General features: G+C 40.4%; 1 protein-coding gene across 1 annotated transcript in view; it reads right to left on the minus strand.

Annotated features, from left to right (window-relative positions):
- Nucleotides 1–19,173, minus strand: part of LOC126336573 (protein spaetzle 3) — a 783,287-nt gene that overhangs the window by 2,109 nt on the left and 762,005 nt on the right. The window contains exons 3-4 of the mRNA XM_050000426.1: nucleotides 12,439–12,792; nucleotides 7,292–7,417 (exon numbers count right to left, since the gene is read on the minus strand). Of these exons, the coding sequence (XP_049856383.1) occupies nucleotides 7,292–7,417; nucleotides 12,439–12,792 (480 nt within the window). The remainder of the gene's footprint in view (nucleotides 1–7,291; nucleotides 7,418–12,438; nucleotides 12,793–19,173) is intronic.

A 19,173-nucleotide genomic window follows, 5' to 3' on the forward strand; every position in this document is an offset into this window, starting at 1 on the left:
TATTCATATGAATGTGCTTTTATTTTTATTACATGTTAGATTTATCTTGAAACTGATTCATACAAGTTGATTTTACTTATTTATCTCAGACACCGTGAAAGAGAAAATACATTTCTTTTTACAACAATGTTCAGAGCTGAATACTTTGATTTACTGATATTCAAATTAATGACTGCTTTGTCTGGTGGTTTCTTTGAGTGTTTTGTTGATCCTTTTGCTGGCACTTATAATATTTCTCCACTGATGGGTGGTACAGTCTTTAAGCCAAAGGGACGTATACGGAGAAACAACAGGACCAAAATCATCATCCAGTGACACTGATAAATGTTTTTAAGTGCTTTCTCTGTTACATCATATGAATGTACGTCTGTTCTTGTCAACAAGGGTGTGGCTGGTTTTCTTCCCATCTTTGTGTAATTGAGCTAATGGTCCATATACAGTAATACTAATGACATGTTGAACTGAAATACTAATTTTTTAAATTATTTCTAATAATAATTAATAATTCATTTGATACTGAATAATTATGACCATCACACCGCTATTACTACTACTACTATTTATTATTATTATTATTATTATTATTATTACTAAACAATGGAAAATCCAAGATGGAATATAACAATATTATGAAAAGGTCGTTGCTATTCACCATGTAGCGGAGATGCTGAGTTACAGATATGCACGACAAAAGGACTCTCACAATTAAAGCTTTCGTCAACAATATACGATAGACACACACACATTCATGCAAATGCAACTCACATACACAACTGCAGTCTCAGGCAACTGAAGCCACATTGCGAGAAGCAGCACCAGTGCATGATGGGAGTGGTGACTGGGTGGGGGTAAGGTGGAGGCTCGGGTGGGGAGAGGGAGGGAAAGTGTGGTGGGGTGGTGGACAGTGAAATGCTGCAGGTTAGATGGTGGGCAGAGGAGAGGTGGGGAAGGGGGGGGGGGAAGTAGCAGAAAAGGAGGTAGATAAAAAGTCTGGGTGTGATGGTGGGTTATTATTATTGCTATCATTATTACATCCATAATTATGTCTACAGCTATAGTCTGCAAACCTCTGTGAAATGCATAGCAGAAATTACTTCCCATTGTGTCACATCTTAGGATTTCTTTCCATTCTATTCACATGTGGAGCATAGGAAGAGTGACTGCTTGAACTGGATTTTATTTAATCCTGTAGGTTTACAAGGTGTACAGCAAGTATATGTGCAATAAAGAACAGATCAGGAACATTCCTCGGTGTGTGTTGTAAATAGTCTAATCTCTCATTTTTCATCCCTACAGGAATGATATACTGTAGGTTGTAGTAAATACATACATACAATGTCTTGAATCTTTGCAAACGTGAACTTTCACAGGATAATTGGTGTACAAGTACCTTCCAGTTCAGGTTCTGTGATGATGCCTCATGGATTAAACAAACTTGTGGCCATTTTTGCTACCCTTATTTGTGTATGTTTAATACCCCATGTTAATCCTTTTTGGTATGGGTCCCACACAGTTGAACAGTATTCTAGGATGGGTAGCATGGGGTTTTAAATTAAATCTGCTAACATCTCAGATTGAATATAGGTTTTTGCACATATATTAACTCTCATTTGCAGTGGGAATGGTTCCAATAATCAAAACGTTCTGCGTCCTGGGTTTGAACTCATCCACAGTTTAAATTTTCAATAAAAATTATCAGCAGTAGCAGTCTAAGATTCCTGGTGTAAGCAGTCATCCTGATTTTGTCAACAGCCTTTTCAAAGAAGGTGGGGAAGGAGACAGAGTTTCAGGAAACCTCTTGGCCTTGGGGTGACAAATTGCCCCTAAAAAGTGAAAGAATCACCAGTGACCAGTAGCAACAGGATGCAGAAGGCAATGGAATAATTGCATTAAACACATACAGGTATTCACAGGACATGTGGCCTGTAATTGAAAGTCTCATGATGATTTCTTCATTGGCAAAAGATTTCTGATTAGTCCCACACTCAGATCTCAGAGAGATAACCTTTAGAAAAAGATTGGACACCAGTTTTAGGGATATACACTGTGAGTTGGAGAATGGAAAATCTGGATGGGATAGGGAAGCTAGAAAATCTAAAAAGGAAAATAGATATAATGGGGATCAGCGAAGTGAAATGGAAAGAAGATGAGGATTTATGATGAGGAAAATTAGGGTAACATTAACAGCAGCAGAAAATAGTATAATTGGAGAAGGATTCTTTTTGAATACAGAAACAGAGCAGAGAGTTGCTGGGAACAGTACAGTGATAGAGTTGTTCTTATCAGAACTGATGGCAAACCAATGCGAACAACAATAGTTCAGGTATATGTGTCAACATCACACATAGAAGATGAAGAGGCACAGAAAGTATATGAGGATACTGAATGGGCAATTCAGCACGTACAAGGAGACAAAAATCTAATAATTATAGGGTATCAGAATGCATTGTTAGGAGAAAGAATAGAAGAAAGAGTTATGGGAGAATATAGTCTTGGCAGTTGGAATGAGAGAGGAGAAAGACTAACTGACTTCTACAATAAATTTCAGCTGGTAATGGTGGTTACACTCTTCAAAAATCACATGAAGAGGAGATATACTTGGAAAATGCTTGGAGATATGGAAAGATTCCGACTGGATTACATCAGAGTCAGCCAGAGGTTCCAAAATCAGGTATTGGGTCGTAAGGCAAATCCATGAACAGATATAGACTTGGATCACAAGTTACTAATAATGAAGAGTAGGCTGAAGTTTAAGAGACCCGTCTGGAAGCATCACTGTGCAAAGAAGTAAGATGCTTAAATGTGGAGGCTTGATGAGATGTCTTTGAATTTCTCTAAGGTTGTAGACACTGTGATAATGAATACCATGTTGGCTGTTCAGGTAAAAAGGAATGGACAGCTCTGGAAAGGCCAATCACAGAAGTTGGACAACAAACGTAAGTACTAGGAAGGTAACTATGAAGGAGCCTTGGGTAACAGAAAAAATACTTCAGTTGATTGGTGAAAGAAGGAAGTTCAAAAATATTCATCCATGAAAATTAGAAACTACTGAGATATGTCATTTACAAATAAAGTAAAGAGAAAGTGCAGAAAATTCAAGGTGTAGTGGTTGCAGCAGAAAAATGTGAAGAAATCAGAAGACAAATGGTTATTGGAAGGATTGATTCAGGATTAGTAGGCAAATAAATTAGACTCAGAATGTTGCTAACCTTCAGACAAATCCTTCCAATGTAGCCTTGCTGGTGTATGCATGTGTGTTTTATAACTCTGAAGAAGGATTCATCTGAATGCAAACAATACTCTCTCTTGATATTCTTCACGGGTTTGCAGCCGGATCATTTCGTCCTCCAGACACAATATTTCGGCGGACCAGCTGGCCGCCATCCTCAGGTGAGTTAATGCTGGTGCACTGCCTCGCCGGAACTGAGTTCCAGCCACAACGACGGAAACCTTTATACACCACAAACCGTTCACCGCGCATGCGCGAGAAGATAGCGCCTCCTGGCGATAAGAAGACACGCAGCGCGCCGGTGGAGAAAGACGGCGGAAACGGTAAATCGCATCAGGAAGGATCCAAAGATCGAAAAGAAGAACGTTTTTGTTTAATGTCCGACAACATCGGATTCCATATTTTGCTTAGAGGAAAACCTCTATCCCTGTTAATAATATTGCTTGCTAATCTGATTTCAATAGATTCTTTAAGAATACATTCCCAATAGCGAGAAGCAGGAGAGATCAATTGTGTCCTGTCGTACATCATTCTGTGTCCCTCGTTAAGGCAATGTTCCGCCACTGCAGATTTCTCGGGCTGGAGCAACCGAGTGTGCCGATGATGTTCCACACACCGGTCCTTAATCGTTCGAATAGTCTGACCAATGTACTTCTTTCCACAGTGACACGTGATTTCATATACACCGGGTTTCCTCAAACCCAAATTATCCTTAACTGAGCCGAGAAGGGCTCTAGTCTTGGGCACCGGCGTAAAAACACTTTTAATATCATATCTCCTTAGAATTCTTGAAATTTTAGATGATATACTTCCCGCAAAGGGTAAATAAGCAACAGCTACAAAAGTATCCTCTATAGGCTCGCGTGACGGACCAAACTGAAGAGCACGGCATATTTGTTGTTCCGTATATCCATTCTGTTTGAAAACAGTTTTCAAATGGTCAAGTTCTTCTTTCAAATGTTCCTCGTCAGAAATGGCATAAGCTCTTTTTTTTTTTTTTTTTTTGCTGTTGCTTATTTACCCTTTGCGGGAAGTATATCATCTAAAATTTCAAGAATTCTAAGGAGATATGATATTAAAAGTGTTTTTACGCCGGTGCCCAAGACTAGAGCCCTTCTCGGCTCAGTTAAGGATAATTTGGGTTTGAGGAAACCCGGTGTATATGAAATCCCGTGTCACTGTGGAAAGAAGTACATTGGTCAGACTATTCGAACGATTAAGGACCGGTGTGTGGAACATCATCGGCACACTCGGTTGCTCCAGCCCGAGAAATCTGCAGTGGCGGAACATTGCCTTAACGAGGGACACAGAATGATGTACGACAGGACACAATTGATCTCTCCTGCTTCTCGCTATTGGGAATGTATTCTTAAAGAATCTATTGAAATCAGATTAGCAAGCAATATTATTAACAGGGATAGAGGTTTTCCTCTAAGCAAAATATGGAATCCGATGTTGTCGGACATTAAACAAAAAACGTTCTTCTTTTCGATCTTTGGATCCTTCCTGATGCGATTTACCGTTTCCGCCGTCTTTCTCCACCGGCGCGCTGCGTGTCTTCTTATCGCCAGGAGGCGCTATCTTCTCGCGCATGCGCGGTGAACGGTTTGTGGTGTATAAAGGTTTCCGTCGTTGTGGCTGGAACTCAGTTCCGGCGAGGCAGTGCACCAGCATTAACTCACCTGAGGATGGCGGCCAGCTGGTCCGCCGAAATATTGTGTCTGGAGGACGAAATGATCCGGCTGCAAACCCGTGAAGAATATCAGCAGTTATTACGCCGGGAAAGTCTACGAAATCAATACTCTCTCTTTATGTGGCTATCAATTGCCTGGCACTTAATCAGTTGGTGAGTTGTTACCTTCACTCCTTGCATTATCTTCCCTCTACTTTATTTTATTAAAATGTTCCGAGCAGAAAACTATAAAGAATATGCTGATTCAAAGGCTTGGTCTTTCTGAAATGTGATTGATGTTTCAGCTTTTTCATGTATAAAATATTGACTCTATAATATTCGTAATATATATAGTACACAATGTGGTGACATGGCTTTTTTCAGAAGCAGTACCCAATTTCAAGAATAAGTGAAGAACTATTCATAAGATTAACATATCAAACTTGCTAAAAGCACTGATGAACTGAAATAAAATGTGAACTATGTAAAGTAACAGAATGGGCTGGTACTTAACAAAGGATACCATACAGACCAGTAGCAACCCATGCTAATTCCCGATGTATACACAACCTTACATAATTTAATGAGCACACATTGTAACTGTATTAGTTCAAATTAAGGAAATAAAGCTACCTGGATCTATATAATAATCAACTACAGTAAAATCATGATGGAATGAAAGATATATGTAACAAGTGTAAGCAAATGTTAAAACTTGTATTTACGAAATTTGTACACAGAGATCTGATTGTGATTGTGATTTTGGTATATTTAAAGACCCAGAATTTATGTTAGTATCAAAACCAAATCAGTATTCAAAAAGTGAAAAACATTTTAAAATCTAATGTTATTGTGTAAAGGTATTTCATGTATTCTGACAAAGACGACTGTATAACTTTGGCATGTTAATTATTCTGAAAACATTGTAACGAACTGGAAATTCAAATTATGTAGCTTGTTTTGCAAAACCATTCAACTTTTAATTGTAAACTTGAAAATCACTGTTTTAAACAATAACTGTATATTTCGATTAAGTTATCTAAGGACCAATGGCAGCAGCCCTGCCATGGCTAGTATCGTCTCAGATTCTGTAGAGCCAATGTTATGTCATATTTGTAGTGTGAATAAACAAGTAATTATGCACATTTTAGTTTTGGTCACATCATTTAGTAGAGTTAATCAACTGAGATAAGTCAATCCAGGCATTATGGAGAGGATAAGACTTTCTTACAGGTGGAGATATTTGCAACAAAGAGATACACATCTCAATTTTAGAACTTCTAGAAACTCATGTTAAGTAATTATTCTTGATAGCCGCAAAAGGTAGATACTTGTTAGTCATGTCATTACTTTGGAACACCATTTCTTCCCATAAGTTAGGGAAAGTCTTTATGAAAAAAATAAGGAGAAAATTTTGTCATGGAGCAGTTCAATCTTAGATGACTGTAGGGGAAACAGGAAAGTTATTTAAAATGATGTTATAATAAACCTATCAAGACACTTTGTGACCATACAAGATGGATGTGAATGTATTTGCCAAATGCTGAAAAAAGGCAGAAAATAATTCAAATTATTACTAACAACATTAGGAAAAAACAATAAAAATTAACCTTTCTACTTGCTTTGATCATATTGTCAACACAACTTTCACTTTCTGTAGTACCTGTTTCAAATATTATAGGAAGCTAACTTGCAAAATGATGATGAAAACAATGCTGACTATATGATCAAAGATTGTGAGTTTTCAAAATTATTTCTTCATCTGAAGTTTAAAATTGAGAGTACACATGAAAAGGACCAGAGGTGTGAAAAGTACAGCAGAAAAGAATATGTCACTCATACTTTAGCATCAAGAGAGATATGCAACAAGCAAGTAAGGGATGTGGTGCTGCATACATTTCTTACATTCAGTTTTGAGTGACCTATTCCCTTTTGCTATCCATTAGCTCTATGCTTATGTACATTCATCTGCATGAAAATATAACAATATATCACAATAAACAGAAGTTTTTCCTGACATTTTGATACTTCTTAATTGTTTCACTTTCACTTTTTCTTTTAGTTTCATGTTTCTATGTATATTATTAGAGTTCATCAGCCACACAGCTAGACATTCTGCATGCAGTTCGCGTATCTGTATGAAAATCCTATCTGAGAAAAATTTTAGTCTACTTATGACAAAACCTTCATAAAATATCCACAACATCATTTGAAAGTTGTTGGCAGGGTTTACCTCCATGCTCAATGACTACCTGATGACAGAATCAACAACTAAAAATACTTTTATGCTCTAAATGATGTGATGGTTGCTAAATACTGAAATACATTACATACACTTGATTGTCATGGGCATCAATAAGTAAGGAAAAAATCTTTGATCGAATACTCACGAGCATACTTCCTGATGAATGGCCTGTTCAAAATGTTGTGTGTTGACTATGGCTCGAACTTTGCCAGCACTGTTTGATGCCCAGTATGGTGTGACAATTTCAACCTTAGACTCACAAGCATCAACCCTAGAACAGAGTTCAATAACTTTAAAAAATAATCCCATTTTCTTTGAGGAAATAACATTATAATGTATTAATGTAGGCATTAATTGGTAAATAATTTACAGAACTCTATATAAATATTATAATTAATGTAGGTAGATGATAAAAGTGTAATACAAAATTCTGTGAAACAGTTAATAAGTAAGACTAATTGAGATAGCCATAATGTGATGCAGAATGTTTAGTGTGACTGTTTCTTCAGTAGCAGTCCTATGCCACAAAGTAGATAAGGGTGGTAGACACTGTGTGGCTAAATGTCACCAAATACATCGCAGAAAATGCCCTGTGTGATATTAGGTAATGAATGACAGGGTACGTAATTGAAGTTGCTGTTCAGCAGCAGCATATGTATGTTTACTGGCTGAAAAAGGGACTGCAGTGTATAAAGTGAGTTTCTGTGGTGTTTGACTGCAGGAGACCATGAGTTCGGTCATTGTGTCAGAGAGATTTTGCAGGGGCTACACAAGTGAAGATGAATGAATAGTGAAGTCATTGTGAAGTGGAAATGTCAGGGAAAAAGAAAACCCAGTCATTGGTGTGGTACACCTAGTCTAGTATCCACCTGGAGATCAAAGATTTTATAGTTAGTTTCATGTTCCATGGAACATTTTGCACGATAAATTGTAATGATGTGGAACAAGTCATTTTACATTCACATCACAAACTAATTTTTTTAAAATTATTTTTGTTTATTTTTAAAATTTTTCTGTAACATACTTCTGTGATTTACATGGGCTCTTTGGTTTAGTGCGTGGTAGTTAGCATCAATTGTTTCTTTATTCCTTTTTAAACTACCTGGTGACTTTGAGCTCTGAATTACCAAAACACTGCCATTGTTGAGAATTCCCAAAATGTATTTAGTAGACTGTCAAGGAATGTCAAGGTAAATTTGGTCAAGTACTGAATCTTATGGGACACAATAACTGGTGTTACCCAGTCTGTTCTCTCAAGAGTATTTTTTCCATTCGTTTTCTGAAAGATTTGTAGCAGCTGCAATGATTTCCTCTCTTCTGTCCACCCTTCCATCTCAAAGTAGAGAGTGTATGCATAATGTTATGCAAGTATGTATGGATGTATTGGCCAGTACAAACTGTATTTAAATAGGTGAAATGCATGACATATAAGTAACTGGGGTTGATGATTTATGCAGCTTGGAAGCTGTCCAAGGATTAATAAATGAAAACATAAAAGTCTGGTCAGTGAATATGGGAAGAGGCAGCAAATTTGATTTTAAAACTTTGCACAGAATACTTTTAATAGCATTTTCAATGGAATATGACTGTTAACAGGTGGCCATCACCTTATTGGTAGATTCTGGAATAAAATGAGTCCTGTGCATTTTAATTTGAAGGATTTGGCAGTTGTCTAAATTAAAATTGGTTTGGGTTACATTCTTGTAGACTCTGTTGATATTTAAGGTTCTTTATTCCCAGATTAGCTGACAAATCTGTTATTTCCTGGGTACTGATTTTGCCAATTTTCTACTAGAAATGAATACAAAAAAAATGAACTGTGTTTTTAGGATAGAATCAAAAATTTATTATGATATATTTCCAAAAACACTTTTGAAATTATGAAACTGTTTCTGCATTCTGGATGCAGATACTTCATGTGTCTACAACATGATTTTGTAAATTTCTTGATGGCAATGGCTTTTCATAGGTCTGTGGATGGCTATTGTTTTCGCCTACATCAGTTTGCGCTTTGCAATTGAAACATAACAAAAACGCTGCCAAGAGTCAGGGAATTCCTTAAGTTGACTAGATTGTAGAAGTGTCTTAGTAGTAAAGAATAAAGGTATTAAATTCTCATGCACGATGTGGCATTTTTTCCCTGCGTCTCAGTGTTTATGATGTCATATATCTTGAACTGTGTGTTACACAATGACATATTTGTATAGCTACATTCAGTGGCATATGTGGATACTGTATTCAAAACATGTCATCAATAGGATTAGTAAGAAAGAAGTAATAAATTTCAACATCATTGATTACACGGCAGTTTTTCACGTTTTCATACTTATGATGTCATATCTCCTGAATTGTGATTAGTATGTGGTTCATATCTGCAGCTCCCCATTTCAGAAGCTTTCATTCTCCTCATATCTAAATTGCTTATCATCCACATTTCAATTCTGTAGAAGGCTTCACTCCAGACAGATGACGTCAGAAAAAGTCTTCCTGCATCTAAACAAATTTCTCTTCAGAAATGCTTTTTTTTGCCATTACCATTCTACATTTTATATCCGCTTTACTTTGGCCATCATAAGTTATTTTACTGCTCAAATGACAAAACTCATCTACTTCTCTTTGTGCCTCATTACTAGATTAGTTCCCAAAGTATCGCCTGATTTAACTGAACTGCATTCCGTTGTTTTGCCTTTGTTGATGTTAATCTTATATCATCCTTTCAAGACAGTGTCCTTTCCATTCAACTGGTCTTCTAAGTCCTTTGCTATCCCTGGCAGAATTACAATGTCATCAGCAAACCTCAAAGTTTTTATTTTTTCACCCAGAACTTTAATTCCATCTCCACATTTTTTCGGTTTCCATTATTGTTTGCTCAGTGTACAGACTGAATAACACCAGGGTAGTCTAAAACCCTGTCTCACTCACTTTTCAGCCACTTCTCTCCTTTCATGTCTATCAAATCTTATAACTGCAGTATAGTTTCTGTACAAACTATAAATAACCTTTCACTCCCTGGATTTTACCCCTGCTACTTTCAGAGCGTATTCCAGACAATATTGTCGAATGCTTTCTGCAGGTATACAAATGCTATAAACATAGTTTTGCCTCTCCTTGATCTGTCTTCTAGGATAGGTTGCAGTGTCAGCATTGCCTTGCATGTTCTCACATTTCTCCAAAATCCTAACTGACCTTATCTGAGGTTGGCTTCTACGAGCCTTTCCATTCTTCTGTAAATAATGGGTGTCAGTATTTTGCAACCATGACTTATTAAATTTATAGTTTGGTAAAATTCACACACAGGATGAGGTGGTGCATTGGTTAGTGCAGTGGTATCGTATTTGGGAGGATGATAGTTCAAACACATGTCTAAAAATCCAAATTTAGATTTTCCATTATTTCCCTAAATTACTCCAGGCAGAAACCAGCATGGTTCCTTTCAAAGGGCATTGTCTATTTTCTCCCCATTCTCATCACAATTTGAACTACTGCTCTGTCTGTAATGACTTTATTGTTGATGGGACGTTAAACCAATCTTCATTCCTTCCTTCCTTCCATATTCCCACCTGTCAGCACCTATTTCCTTTGGAACTGGAATTATTACTTTCTCTCTTAAGTCTGTAGGTATTTCCCCAGTCTCATCTATCTTGCACACCAGATGGAATAGCTTTTTTATGGCTGGCTCTTCCAAGGATATCAACAGTTCGGAGGGAATGTTGTCAGCTCCAAGAGCCTGGTTTCAGTTAAGTTAGGTGTTTTAGTGCTCTGTCAAATTCTTCTCACAGTATCACATATCCCATCACCTCTTCATTTACTTTCTATAATATTGCCTTAAAGTCCATTTCCCTTGTATAGACACTCTGTATATTCATACCATCTTTTAGATTTCCGTTCTTTGTTTAGTACTCATTTTCTCTTAGCACTCCTGATATTCATACACATGGCTCTCGTTTCTCCAAACGGCTCTTTAATTTTTCTGTAGGCAGTATTTAATTTTCCTCTACTCGTAAATGTTTCTTCAATGTCCGCTCGCATTTACTGTGCTATCATAGTTCTAAAATATCGACTTCTAGTACTATCGATTAATGAGAACGATACACTGCCAGAACTATCGACTTTCAAAACCACTGAGAATGAAGCCGGGTTCACACAGGCAACAAAAGTATCGCCACTGTTAATGGCGAACTGCAGTCGAATTGTAGTTGCATGTGTGAACTCCTAGTTTTCGGTGGCGCCATTTAAGAAGCGCAACTTTTGTCACGCCACATAAAGTTGAACTTGGTTCTACTTTGTTGCGCCATTTTGCTTTCTCCACAGTCGAATAACGTCATTCGATTGCTACCTCGCGGCTGGATTCAAACTTTTCTGGTGCGTATTCGTTCGTAGATAATGCTTTTGTTTGTGCGTTTGCTATTAATATGTCGAAAAAGTGGTCAACAGCGACAATGTGAGATTCTTGGAGGTGTATCAAGAACGAGAATGCCTTTGGAACCACAAAAGCGAATCATATAAAGACAGACATTTGAGCGATGCTGCATTAATTGAAATAGTGAACAGTATGCGTGAATATGTACCTGGAATTGATGTAGCTACAACAGAATTAAAAATTCGAAGTATTCGAAATGCTTACACGAATGAACATAAAAAAGTACTGAAATCACTTTAGAGTGGTGCGTCTACATACGGTATTTATAAACCCAGCCTTGCTTGGTTTGAAGCTGCAGACCGGTTCTTAAAACATGTAGTCGAGACAAGAGAGACGAGAAACACTTTGGTAAGTAATATTTTACATTTATTATGTTTCCAAAACATCTCACTTGTTAATGTGTACAGCCTTTTAATCTGCTGAGACAGGTGACACCATTTAGCAAACTGCGCAATTACGAAGGATCTGTGGCGTCCTGTGTGAACGGTAGCTCACTGCGCCACTCCAGAATGACTTGACTTGTGGCGATACTTTCGTTGCGTGTGTGAACCCGGCTTAACAAACGTCCGTAAATATGGCATAAATTTTATACTTCGCAACTGATTTTGTTGCGGTGTCGCTTTCTTTTCCCTCTACATAACGTAAAGCTAAGTAAAACAGCTATTGTTATCTGCTATTACAGAAGTTGAGTCACGGTAAGAGGACGGTCCCCTGTGCGCATTCGCGTCACGAGTTTCTAAGATCTTGCGGCGAACATCAGCCGTGTCACTGTTAGCGTGGTGAGGGGGCCTGGTAGTTGCGGCTATAGCGGCTGCTGGAGCAGACGCAATAAACTGCTGCTGCCACTTCTGGCGCGCTTATAGCGAGAGTACCTGCCGGTCTCGGACTGGTTGTTGTTGCCGCGGAAGGACTGCCTGGACTGGCGCAGCTTGGCGAAGTAGGACTCGGAACCCGAGTTCTCAGGGGCGGTGGGGTCTGGTCCGGGCGCGGCGTGCAGGTCCGGTACACCGGGGGGCGTGTGCCTGGGCTGGCCGCTCTGCGTGCCGCCCCCCGCCGCCCCCGCCCCTGCACCCGCCTCACGTTTCACGCTGCGCCGCCCCTTCCGTCCTGGTTGTTGCTGCTGCTGCTGTTCGTATGGCGGGCCATATTCCGTAGTCATCTGGAACTCGCCGTACATCCGCCGCATCAGCGCCTTGTTGTCGTCGATGAACTTCTCGATGCGATCTCTGCAAGTAAGGGAGACCCACAGTGAGTTACTGGACACACCCACATCCACCTACCCACACACCCACACACAAACACACACACACACATGCACATGATGTTACAAAAAGGTACGGCCAAACTTTCAGGAAACATTCCTCACACACAAATAAAGATAAGATGTTTATGTGGACATGTGTCCGGAAACGCTTAATTTCCATGTTAGAGCTCATTTTAGTTTCGTCAGTATGTACTGTACTTCCTCGATTCACCGCCAGTTGGCCCAATTGAAGGAAGGTAATGTTGACTTCGCCGCTTGTGTTGACAGGCGACTCATTGCTCTACAGTACTAGCATCAAATATATCAGTACGTAGCATCAACAGGTTAGTGTTCATCACGAACGTGGTTTTGCAGTCAGTGCAATGTTTACAAATGCGGAGTTGGCAGATGCCCATTTGATGTATGGATTAGCACGGGGCAATAGCCGTGGCGCGGTACGTTTGTATCGAGACAGATTTTCAGAACGAAGGTGTCCCGACAGGAAGACGTTCGAAGCAATTGATCGGCGTCTTAGGGAGCACGGAACATTCCAGCCTATGATTCGCGACTGGGAAAGACCTAGAACGACGAGGACACCTGCAAATTCTTCGTGCAGTTGACGATAACCCTAATGTCAGCGTCAGAGAAGTTGCTGCTATACAAGATAACGTTGACAACGTCACTGTATGGAGAGTGCTACGGGAGAACCAGTTGTTTCCGTACCGTGTACAGCGTGTGCAGGCACTATCAGCAGCTGATTGGCCTCCACGGGTACACTTCTGCGAATGGTCCATCCAACGATGTGTCAATCTTCATTTCAGTGCAAATGTTCTCTTTAAGGATGAGGCTTCATTCCAACGTGATCAAATTGTAAATTTTCACAATCAACATGTGTGGGCTGACGAGAATCCGCACGCAATTGTGCAATCACGTCATCAACACAGATTTTCTGTGGGCGTTTGGGCAGGTTTTGTTGGTGATGTCTTGATTGAGCCCCATGTTCTTCCACCTACGCTCAATGGAACACGTTATCATGATTTCATAGGGGATACTCTACCTGTGCTGCTAGAACATGTGCCTTTACAAGTACGACACAACATGTGGTTCATGCACGATGGAGCTCCTGCACATTTGAGTCGAAGTGTTCGTACACTTCTCAACAACAGATTCGGTGACCGATGGATTGGTAGAGGCGGACCAATTCCATGGCCTCCACGCTCTCCTGACCTCAACCCTCTTGACTTTCATTTATGGGGGCATTTGAAAGCTCTTGTCTACATCACCCCGGTACCAAATGTAGAGACTCGTCGTGCTCGCATTGCGGACGGCTGTGATACAATACGGCATTCTCCAGGGCTGCATCAGCGCATCAGGGATTCCATGCGATGGAGGGTGGATGCATGTATCCTCGCTAACGGAGGACATTTTGAACATTTCCTGTAACAAAGTGTTCGAGGTCACGCTGGTACGTTCTGTTGCTGTGTGTTTCCATTCCATGATTGATGTGATTTGAAGAGAAGTAATAAAACGAGCTCTAACATGGAAAGTAAGCGTTTCCGGTCACATGTCCACATAACATCTTTTCTTTATTTGTGTGTGAGGAATATTTCCTGAAAGTTTGGCCGTACCTTTTTGTAACACCCTGTATATGCCATAGGAACAGAGCGCATTCCACTGTTTTAAAAATATTCCTCCGATTTCACAAGACTATCTAAACCAATGAAGGGGCAAATTTTAATTTATGCAGGGGACTACACTGTTCTCATTTTCAGAAGAACCACCATATTTTACGAGGATATATATTTTACATGCTTGCTTATATAACCTTAGAATATTTTCATGAGCACGTTTTCATTTAATTTTCGCAAATTTTAATGTGCCCTCCGCTGAGCGGACGGCAAACCTCCAGACGATATTCTGAGCACGTTTAGAGTTCCTGCATTTATTGTTGTTGCTATGTGGCGTCGAATTTCGCCAAAACAGTTGGAAGGAGAGGCCTACAGACGGAGTCACTCACAAACACCAACAACAAAAAAAGATAAATCACATATCGAGATATCAGGCGGCCGTTGAGGCCAACGGTACAGTGCGGGATCCGTACGATAGTTAAGGCGCCCGTGCACGATCAAACAATTAATCAAACTTTACTAGTTACTTTTCAAATTTTTTGACGCTGTGGTGCTCTGTTTGACGCGTTTGTCAAACATAGACCCTGCCTGGCGTGTCCGAGACAAATTTTGATTAACGGCAGATTTGACTAGGTGGCGGACGTTGTTTGAGTTGATGTAACGCTTGGCATGTTTTAGAGAAAAAGGATTTTGTTAAAATTTATCTCTCTATATCATGCGTTTCCACAACTACGTACACTACGATCAAGGATAAAAAAGTGGACTGGCAACTACGGAATGGTAGAGCTGTGTTGTCTTGCCCAACCATATATCGCGGAAGAAGGCTTCAAGAACTGCAGTATCCTGCGTACAATATACAAGCGGGAGTGCAACAGAGAAAAAAAAAAAAAAAAAAGCTCTCCGTTTCTTCCACGGACGGACGATGTATAAGCGTACATTTTCGTATACGTGTTTCTTCTTTTTCAGTGTGATTGCAAATTTTAAAAGTTGGAATGTCCGTTCGAAGAAAGTTGATGTAACCATAAGGTTCTGAGTGTAATCTTTCATTTCGCCGGTTTACATGGGTATATTTATCTCTCGATTTCAACTAATCCGCGTCTTGTTTTCTAATTTTTTGTTATACATAGTGCTAAAGTCAATGCAAGAAATAGTTTTCCTACACCGGTAGCCATTCCAAGTAGTGTCATACTGCGACAAAAAAAAAAAAAAAAAAAAAAAAAAAGTTCAAATGTGTGTGAAATCTTATGGGACTTAACTGCTAAGGTCATCAGTCCCTAAGCTTACATACTACTTAACCTAAATTATCCTAAGGACAAACACACACACCTACGCGCGAGGGAGGACTCGAACCTCCGCCGGGATCAGTCGCACAGTCCATGACTGCAGCGCCTCAGACCGCTTGGCTAATCACGCGCGGCTATTGCGACACAATGACAGTTGCTTCAGAAGCGAGGTTAAATTTAGCAGTCGCAGTTGGTACGTCTGCGTGCTTGTTTGACAAAATTGTGGATAGACATCGTCATATCTGACAAAGTTTGATTGTTACCAGGGACCTTTACAGTCGATCCATGCCCGACGCAGCTTTATGCCTCTGCGGCGGTGCTCCGGTTGAGAAGTGAAATCTTCAACACATTCTCGCGTTTGTGGAAAAAGCTAGGACTTCAGCATATTGGGGTATGTGACTGCTGCAATCTTTTCCTCAATAAAGAGCGGGCCGCAAATCTTTTCTCGGAAAGCCTCGGAAAAAAACGACCCGCCACTAAGGAATTATTCGAATGGGACGGAAATTGGTAGATGTGACGCACGTGTACAGACAAACAGATGGTTACAATTTTTTTTTAAAACATTGGATGATATATTCAAGAGGAGCATCAGAAATTGAGCGAGTCAGTACAGGTTGGTCCACCTCTGGCCCTTATGCAAGCAGGTATTCGACTTGGCATCTGAGTGACAGAGTTGTTGGATGTCGTCTCTAGGGAGATTGTGCCACATTCTGTCAAATGAGTGGGTTAAATCATCAAAATTTTTATAAACCGTTGTCGCCAGTTCTGTAATCCCTCGTCGCCAATTTGTGCAGGCCTCGCCGCTGCTGCTGGGGAAGCCGAGTTGCTGTTGTTACGGTAGGCCGAGTCTGTGAGTTCGTGAAACGCCTTCGGGTGCAGTACACCGCTAAGACAATTTTTCAAAAAATGGCTCTGAGCACTATGGGACTTAACGTCTAAGGTCATCAGTCCCCTAGAACTCAGAACTACTTAAACCTAACTAACCTAAGGACACCACACACATCCATGCCCGAGGCAGGATTCGAACCTGTTACCGTAGCGGTCGCGCGGTTCCAGACTGAAGCGCCTAGAACCGCTCGGTCACACGGCCGGCTTCCTCATCACCATCAAACCCTTATTGCAACTGAATAACGAACGGCTTGATACCCAAACGTCGCCACGAAACAAGCCAAACACACAAATGAGGAATGGCTCAGTCCCGGCTGGCACGACGAGTAGATTTCCATGGACTGTGTGCAAAACTCTGTTGTATGTGCTCTAAGTCTCGGAAGAGAGAATATATTTCAATGTACGGTGTATAAGGGGCGCGCATAGGGTCGAAAGTTACCACGTTTAGGCCAGTCTAGGTGGTAGAACGATTAATTGAAATGGGCAACGGAAGAGGAAGCGGTTTACGTTAACTTACTTTGGTAGCCGGTCGTGAAAAGCAGAGCCAGAAGCTCTGCCTTCCGAAAAGACAACTGTTCTGCTCGAGGTCTGGATTACAAGAGAGAGAGAGAGGCAATTGTGTTGCGCACCGCTAAACACTCCAGCGTCCACACACGTGACTTGTATCCCACGCACGCTATTGGCTAAAACCAATGGCGTGAATTCGCTAGCAGTTTCAGAAGAGATCTCAGGGCGTCTCTTTTCAGCAGCTTTAACTGGACAGGACTGCACGGTTTTGAAAGGCAAGCCACTTGTGTCACGTAGACAAGGCGTGAATTACTCTGGGAGAAAACTTGTAAAGATTTCGCTGGGCCTTTGAAATAAATGTTTTAAACCAATTCTCTAAAATATTCCTTGGCTGGCCGCCACCATGTACAGAAGTCTACTACTATCGAATATGGGCCTTAATTTGAGAAAGAAAATTGTGGGAATGTACGTCTGTAGTGTTGTGCGAAACTAAAATTGTAAATTGTGAGAAAACAATGGTGTTACAGAAGGTTAATGAAGAATAAGTGGCTTGATAAGAAAATAAATGAGGAGGTTCTCCGTAGAATTTGTGAGGAAAGGTGTATGTGAAAAACACTAACTACAAGAAGGGATCGGATGATAGGACACGAGGATGTAACTTCTCTGGCACTAGAAAGGGTATGAGCACTCCGAGGGTTCCGTAGAAAGTTAATGTTGTACATACATAGACAGATAGTTCATCCACCCCAGGAATAGAGAATCTCCACGATTTTTGCCTGTTATCGATATCGATACTGGCAGGATATTGGTCCTTGGAATCCTAAGTCTGCCGATAATGTTTTAATTTTAAGTTTTAAGTTTAAATTTTTCGTGTAACTTCACATTAGCTATGGTAATTTTTCATTTATTTTATTATTTCTGGAGTTATATTAACAACCTATATTAACTGCAGATGCGTTGACTTTGTCTGTTCTCGTCCCTGTCGTGATTACTTGTAAGATTTGACGGTAGTCTCCAGAGAAGAAAATAGTAAAGCGGGCCAGAGGACTATTGTTGTTACGCAAATGTCGAATTGCTCTTTGGAAAGCTTCAGTGGGTATTTTACGGGACACCGGAACATGATCCCAAACAATGGAAGCGTAGTTCTGTATCAGTTACCAGTATTAGTTTGCTTTGAAACATTACAGACGCAGTACGTTTCTTAGGCAGAGCCTGTCAGCGCGGCAGTCGGGCGGCCTTACGCCGATCATTGCTAGACGACAAATGCATCGTTTTCACAGTGGCAGAGGACTTCACTTCATCGTAGCTCTGCTGATCAGCAATATTTGTAAATCATATACAAAAACATTCCTCATGAATTACTCTATTACTGATATCCATATCATAATCCCTACCTGTTTTATGTACATAGACTGAAGAGGCAAGTGAAAATTTGTACCAGGGTGGGAATCGAACCCGGCTCCCTTGCTTAGTTAGCACCTGCGTTAGCCACTAACCACCATGGCACAGTAGTTCACACAATTGCACGGATTACCCTGGCACACCTCCATTCTCGAGCCAAATAAGCTAGACTGGGGCGGCAGTGAGTATTGGTTCAAAATGATACAAATGGCTCTAAGCACTGTGTTCTTAACATCTGAGGCCATCAGTCTCCTAGGCTTAGAACTACTGAAACCTAACTAACCTAAGGACGTCACACACATCCATGCTCGAGCAGGATTCGAACCTGCGACCGTATCAGCAGCGCGGTTCCGGCCTGAAACGCCTAGAACCGCTCGGCCACAGCGGCTGGCTGTGAATTTGGATCGAGGAGTGCGGCGTCCTTGTATAATCCATGCAGTTGTCTGAAATGCTGTGCCAAGGTGACTTAGTGGCTAATGCACCTGCCCAGGAGAGTCGGGTTCGATTTCCGCCCTTGGTACAAATTTTCACTCGCCGTTTCAGTCTATGTGCGTAAAAAATCATATGTATATGAGACCAGTAAAGTCTCTGAAGTTGTGTTATTTAAAAATCCGTCCCGTAATTCCTGAGATTTTTTGACAGATTACCAATGCAATG

Source organism: Schistocerca gregaria, chromosome 2 (assembly GCF_023897955.1).
Source record: "Schistocerca gregaria isolate iqSchGreg1 chromosome 2, iqSchGreg1.2, whole genome shotgun sequence".
Taxonomy (NCBI): Eukaryota; Metazoa; Arthropoda; class Insecta; order Orthoptera; family Acrididae; genus Schistocerca; species Schistocerca gregaria.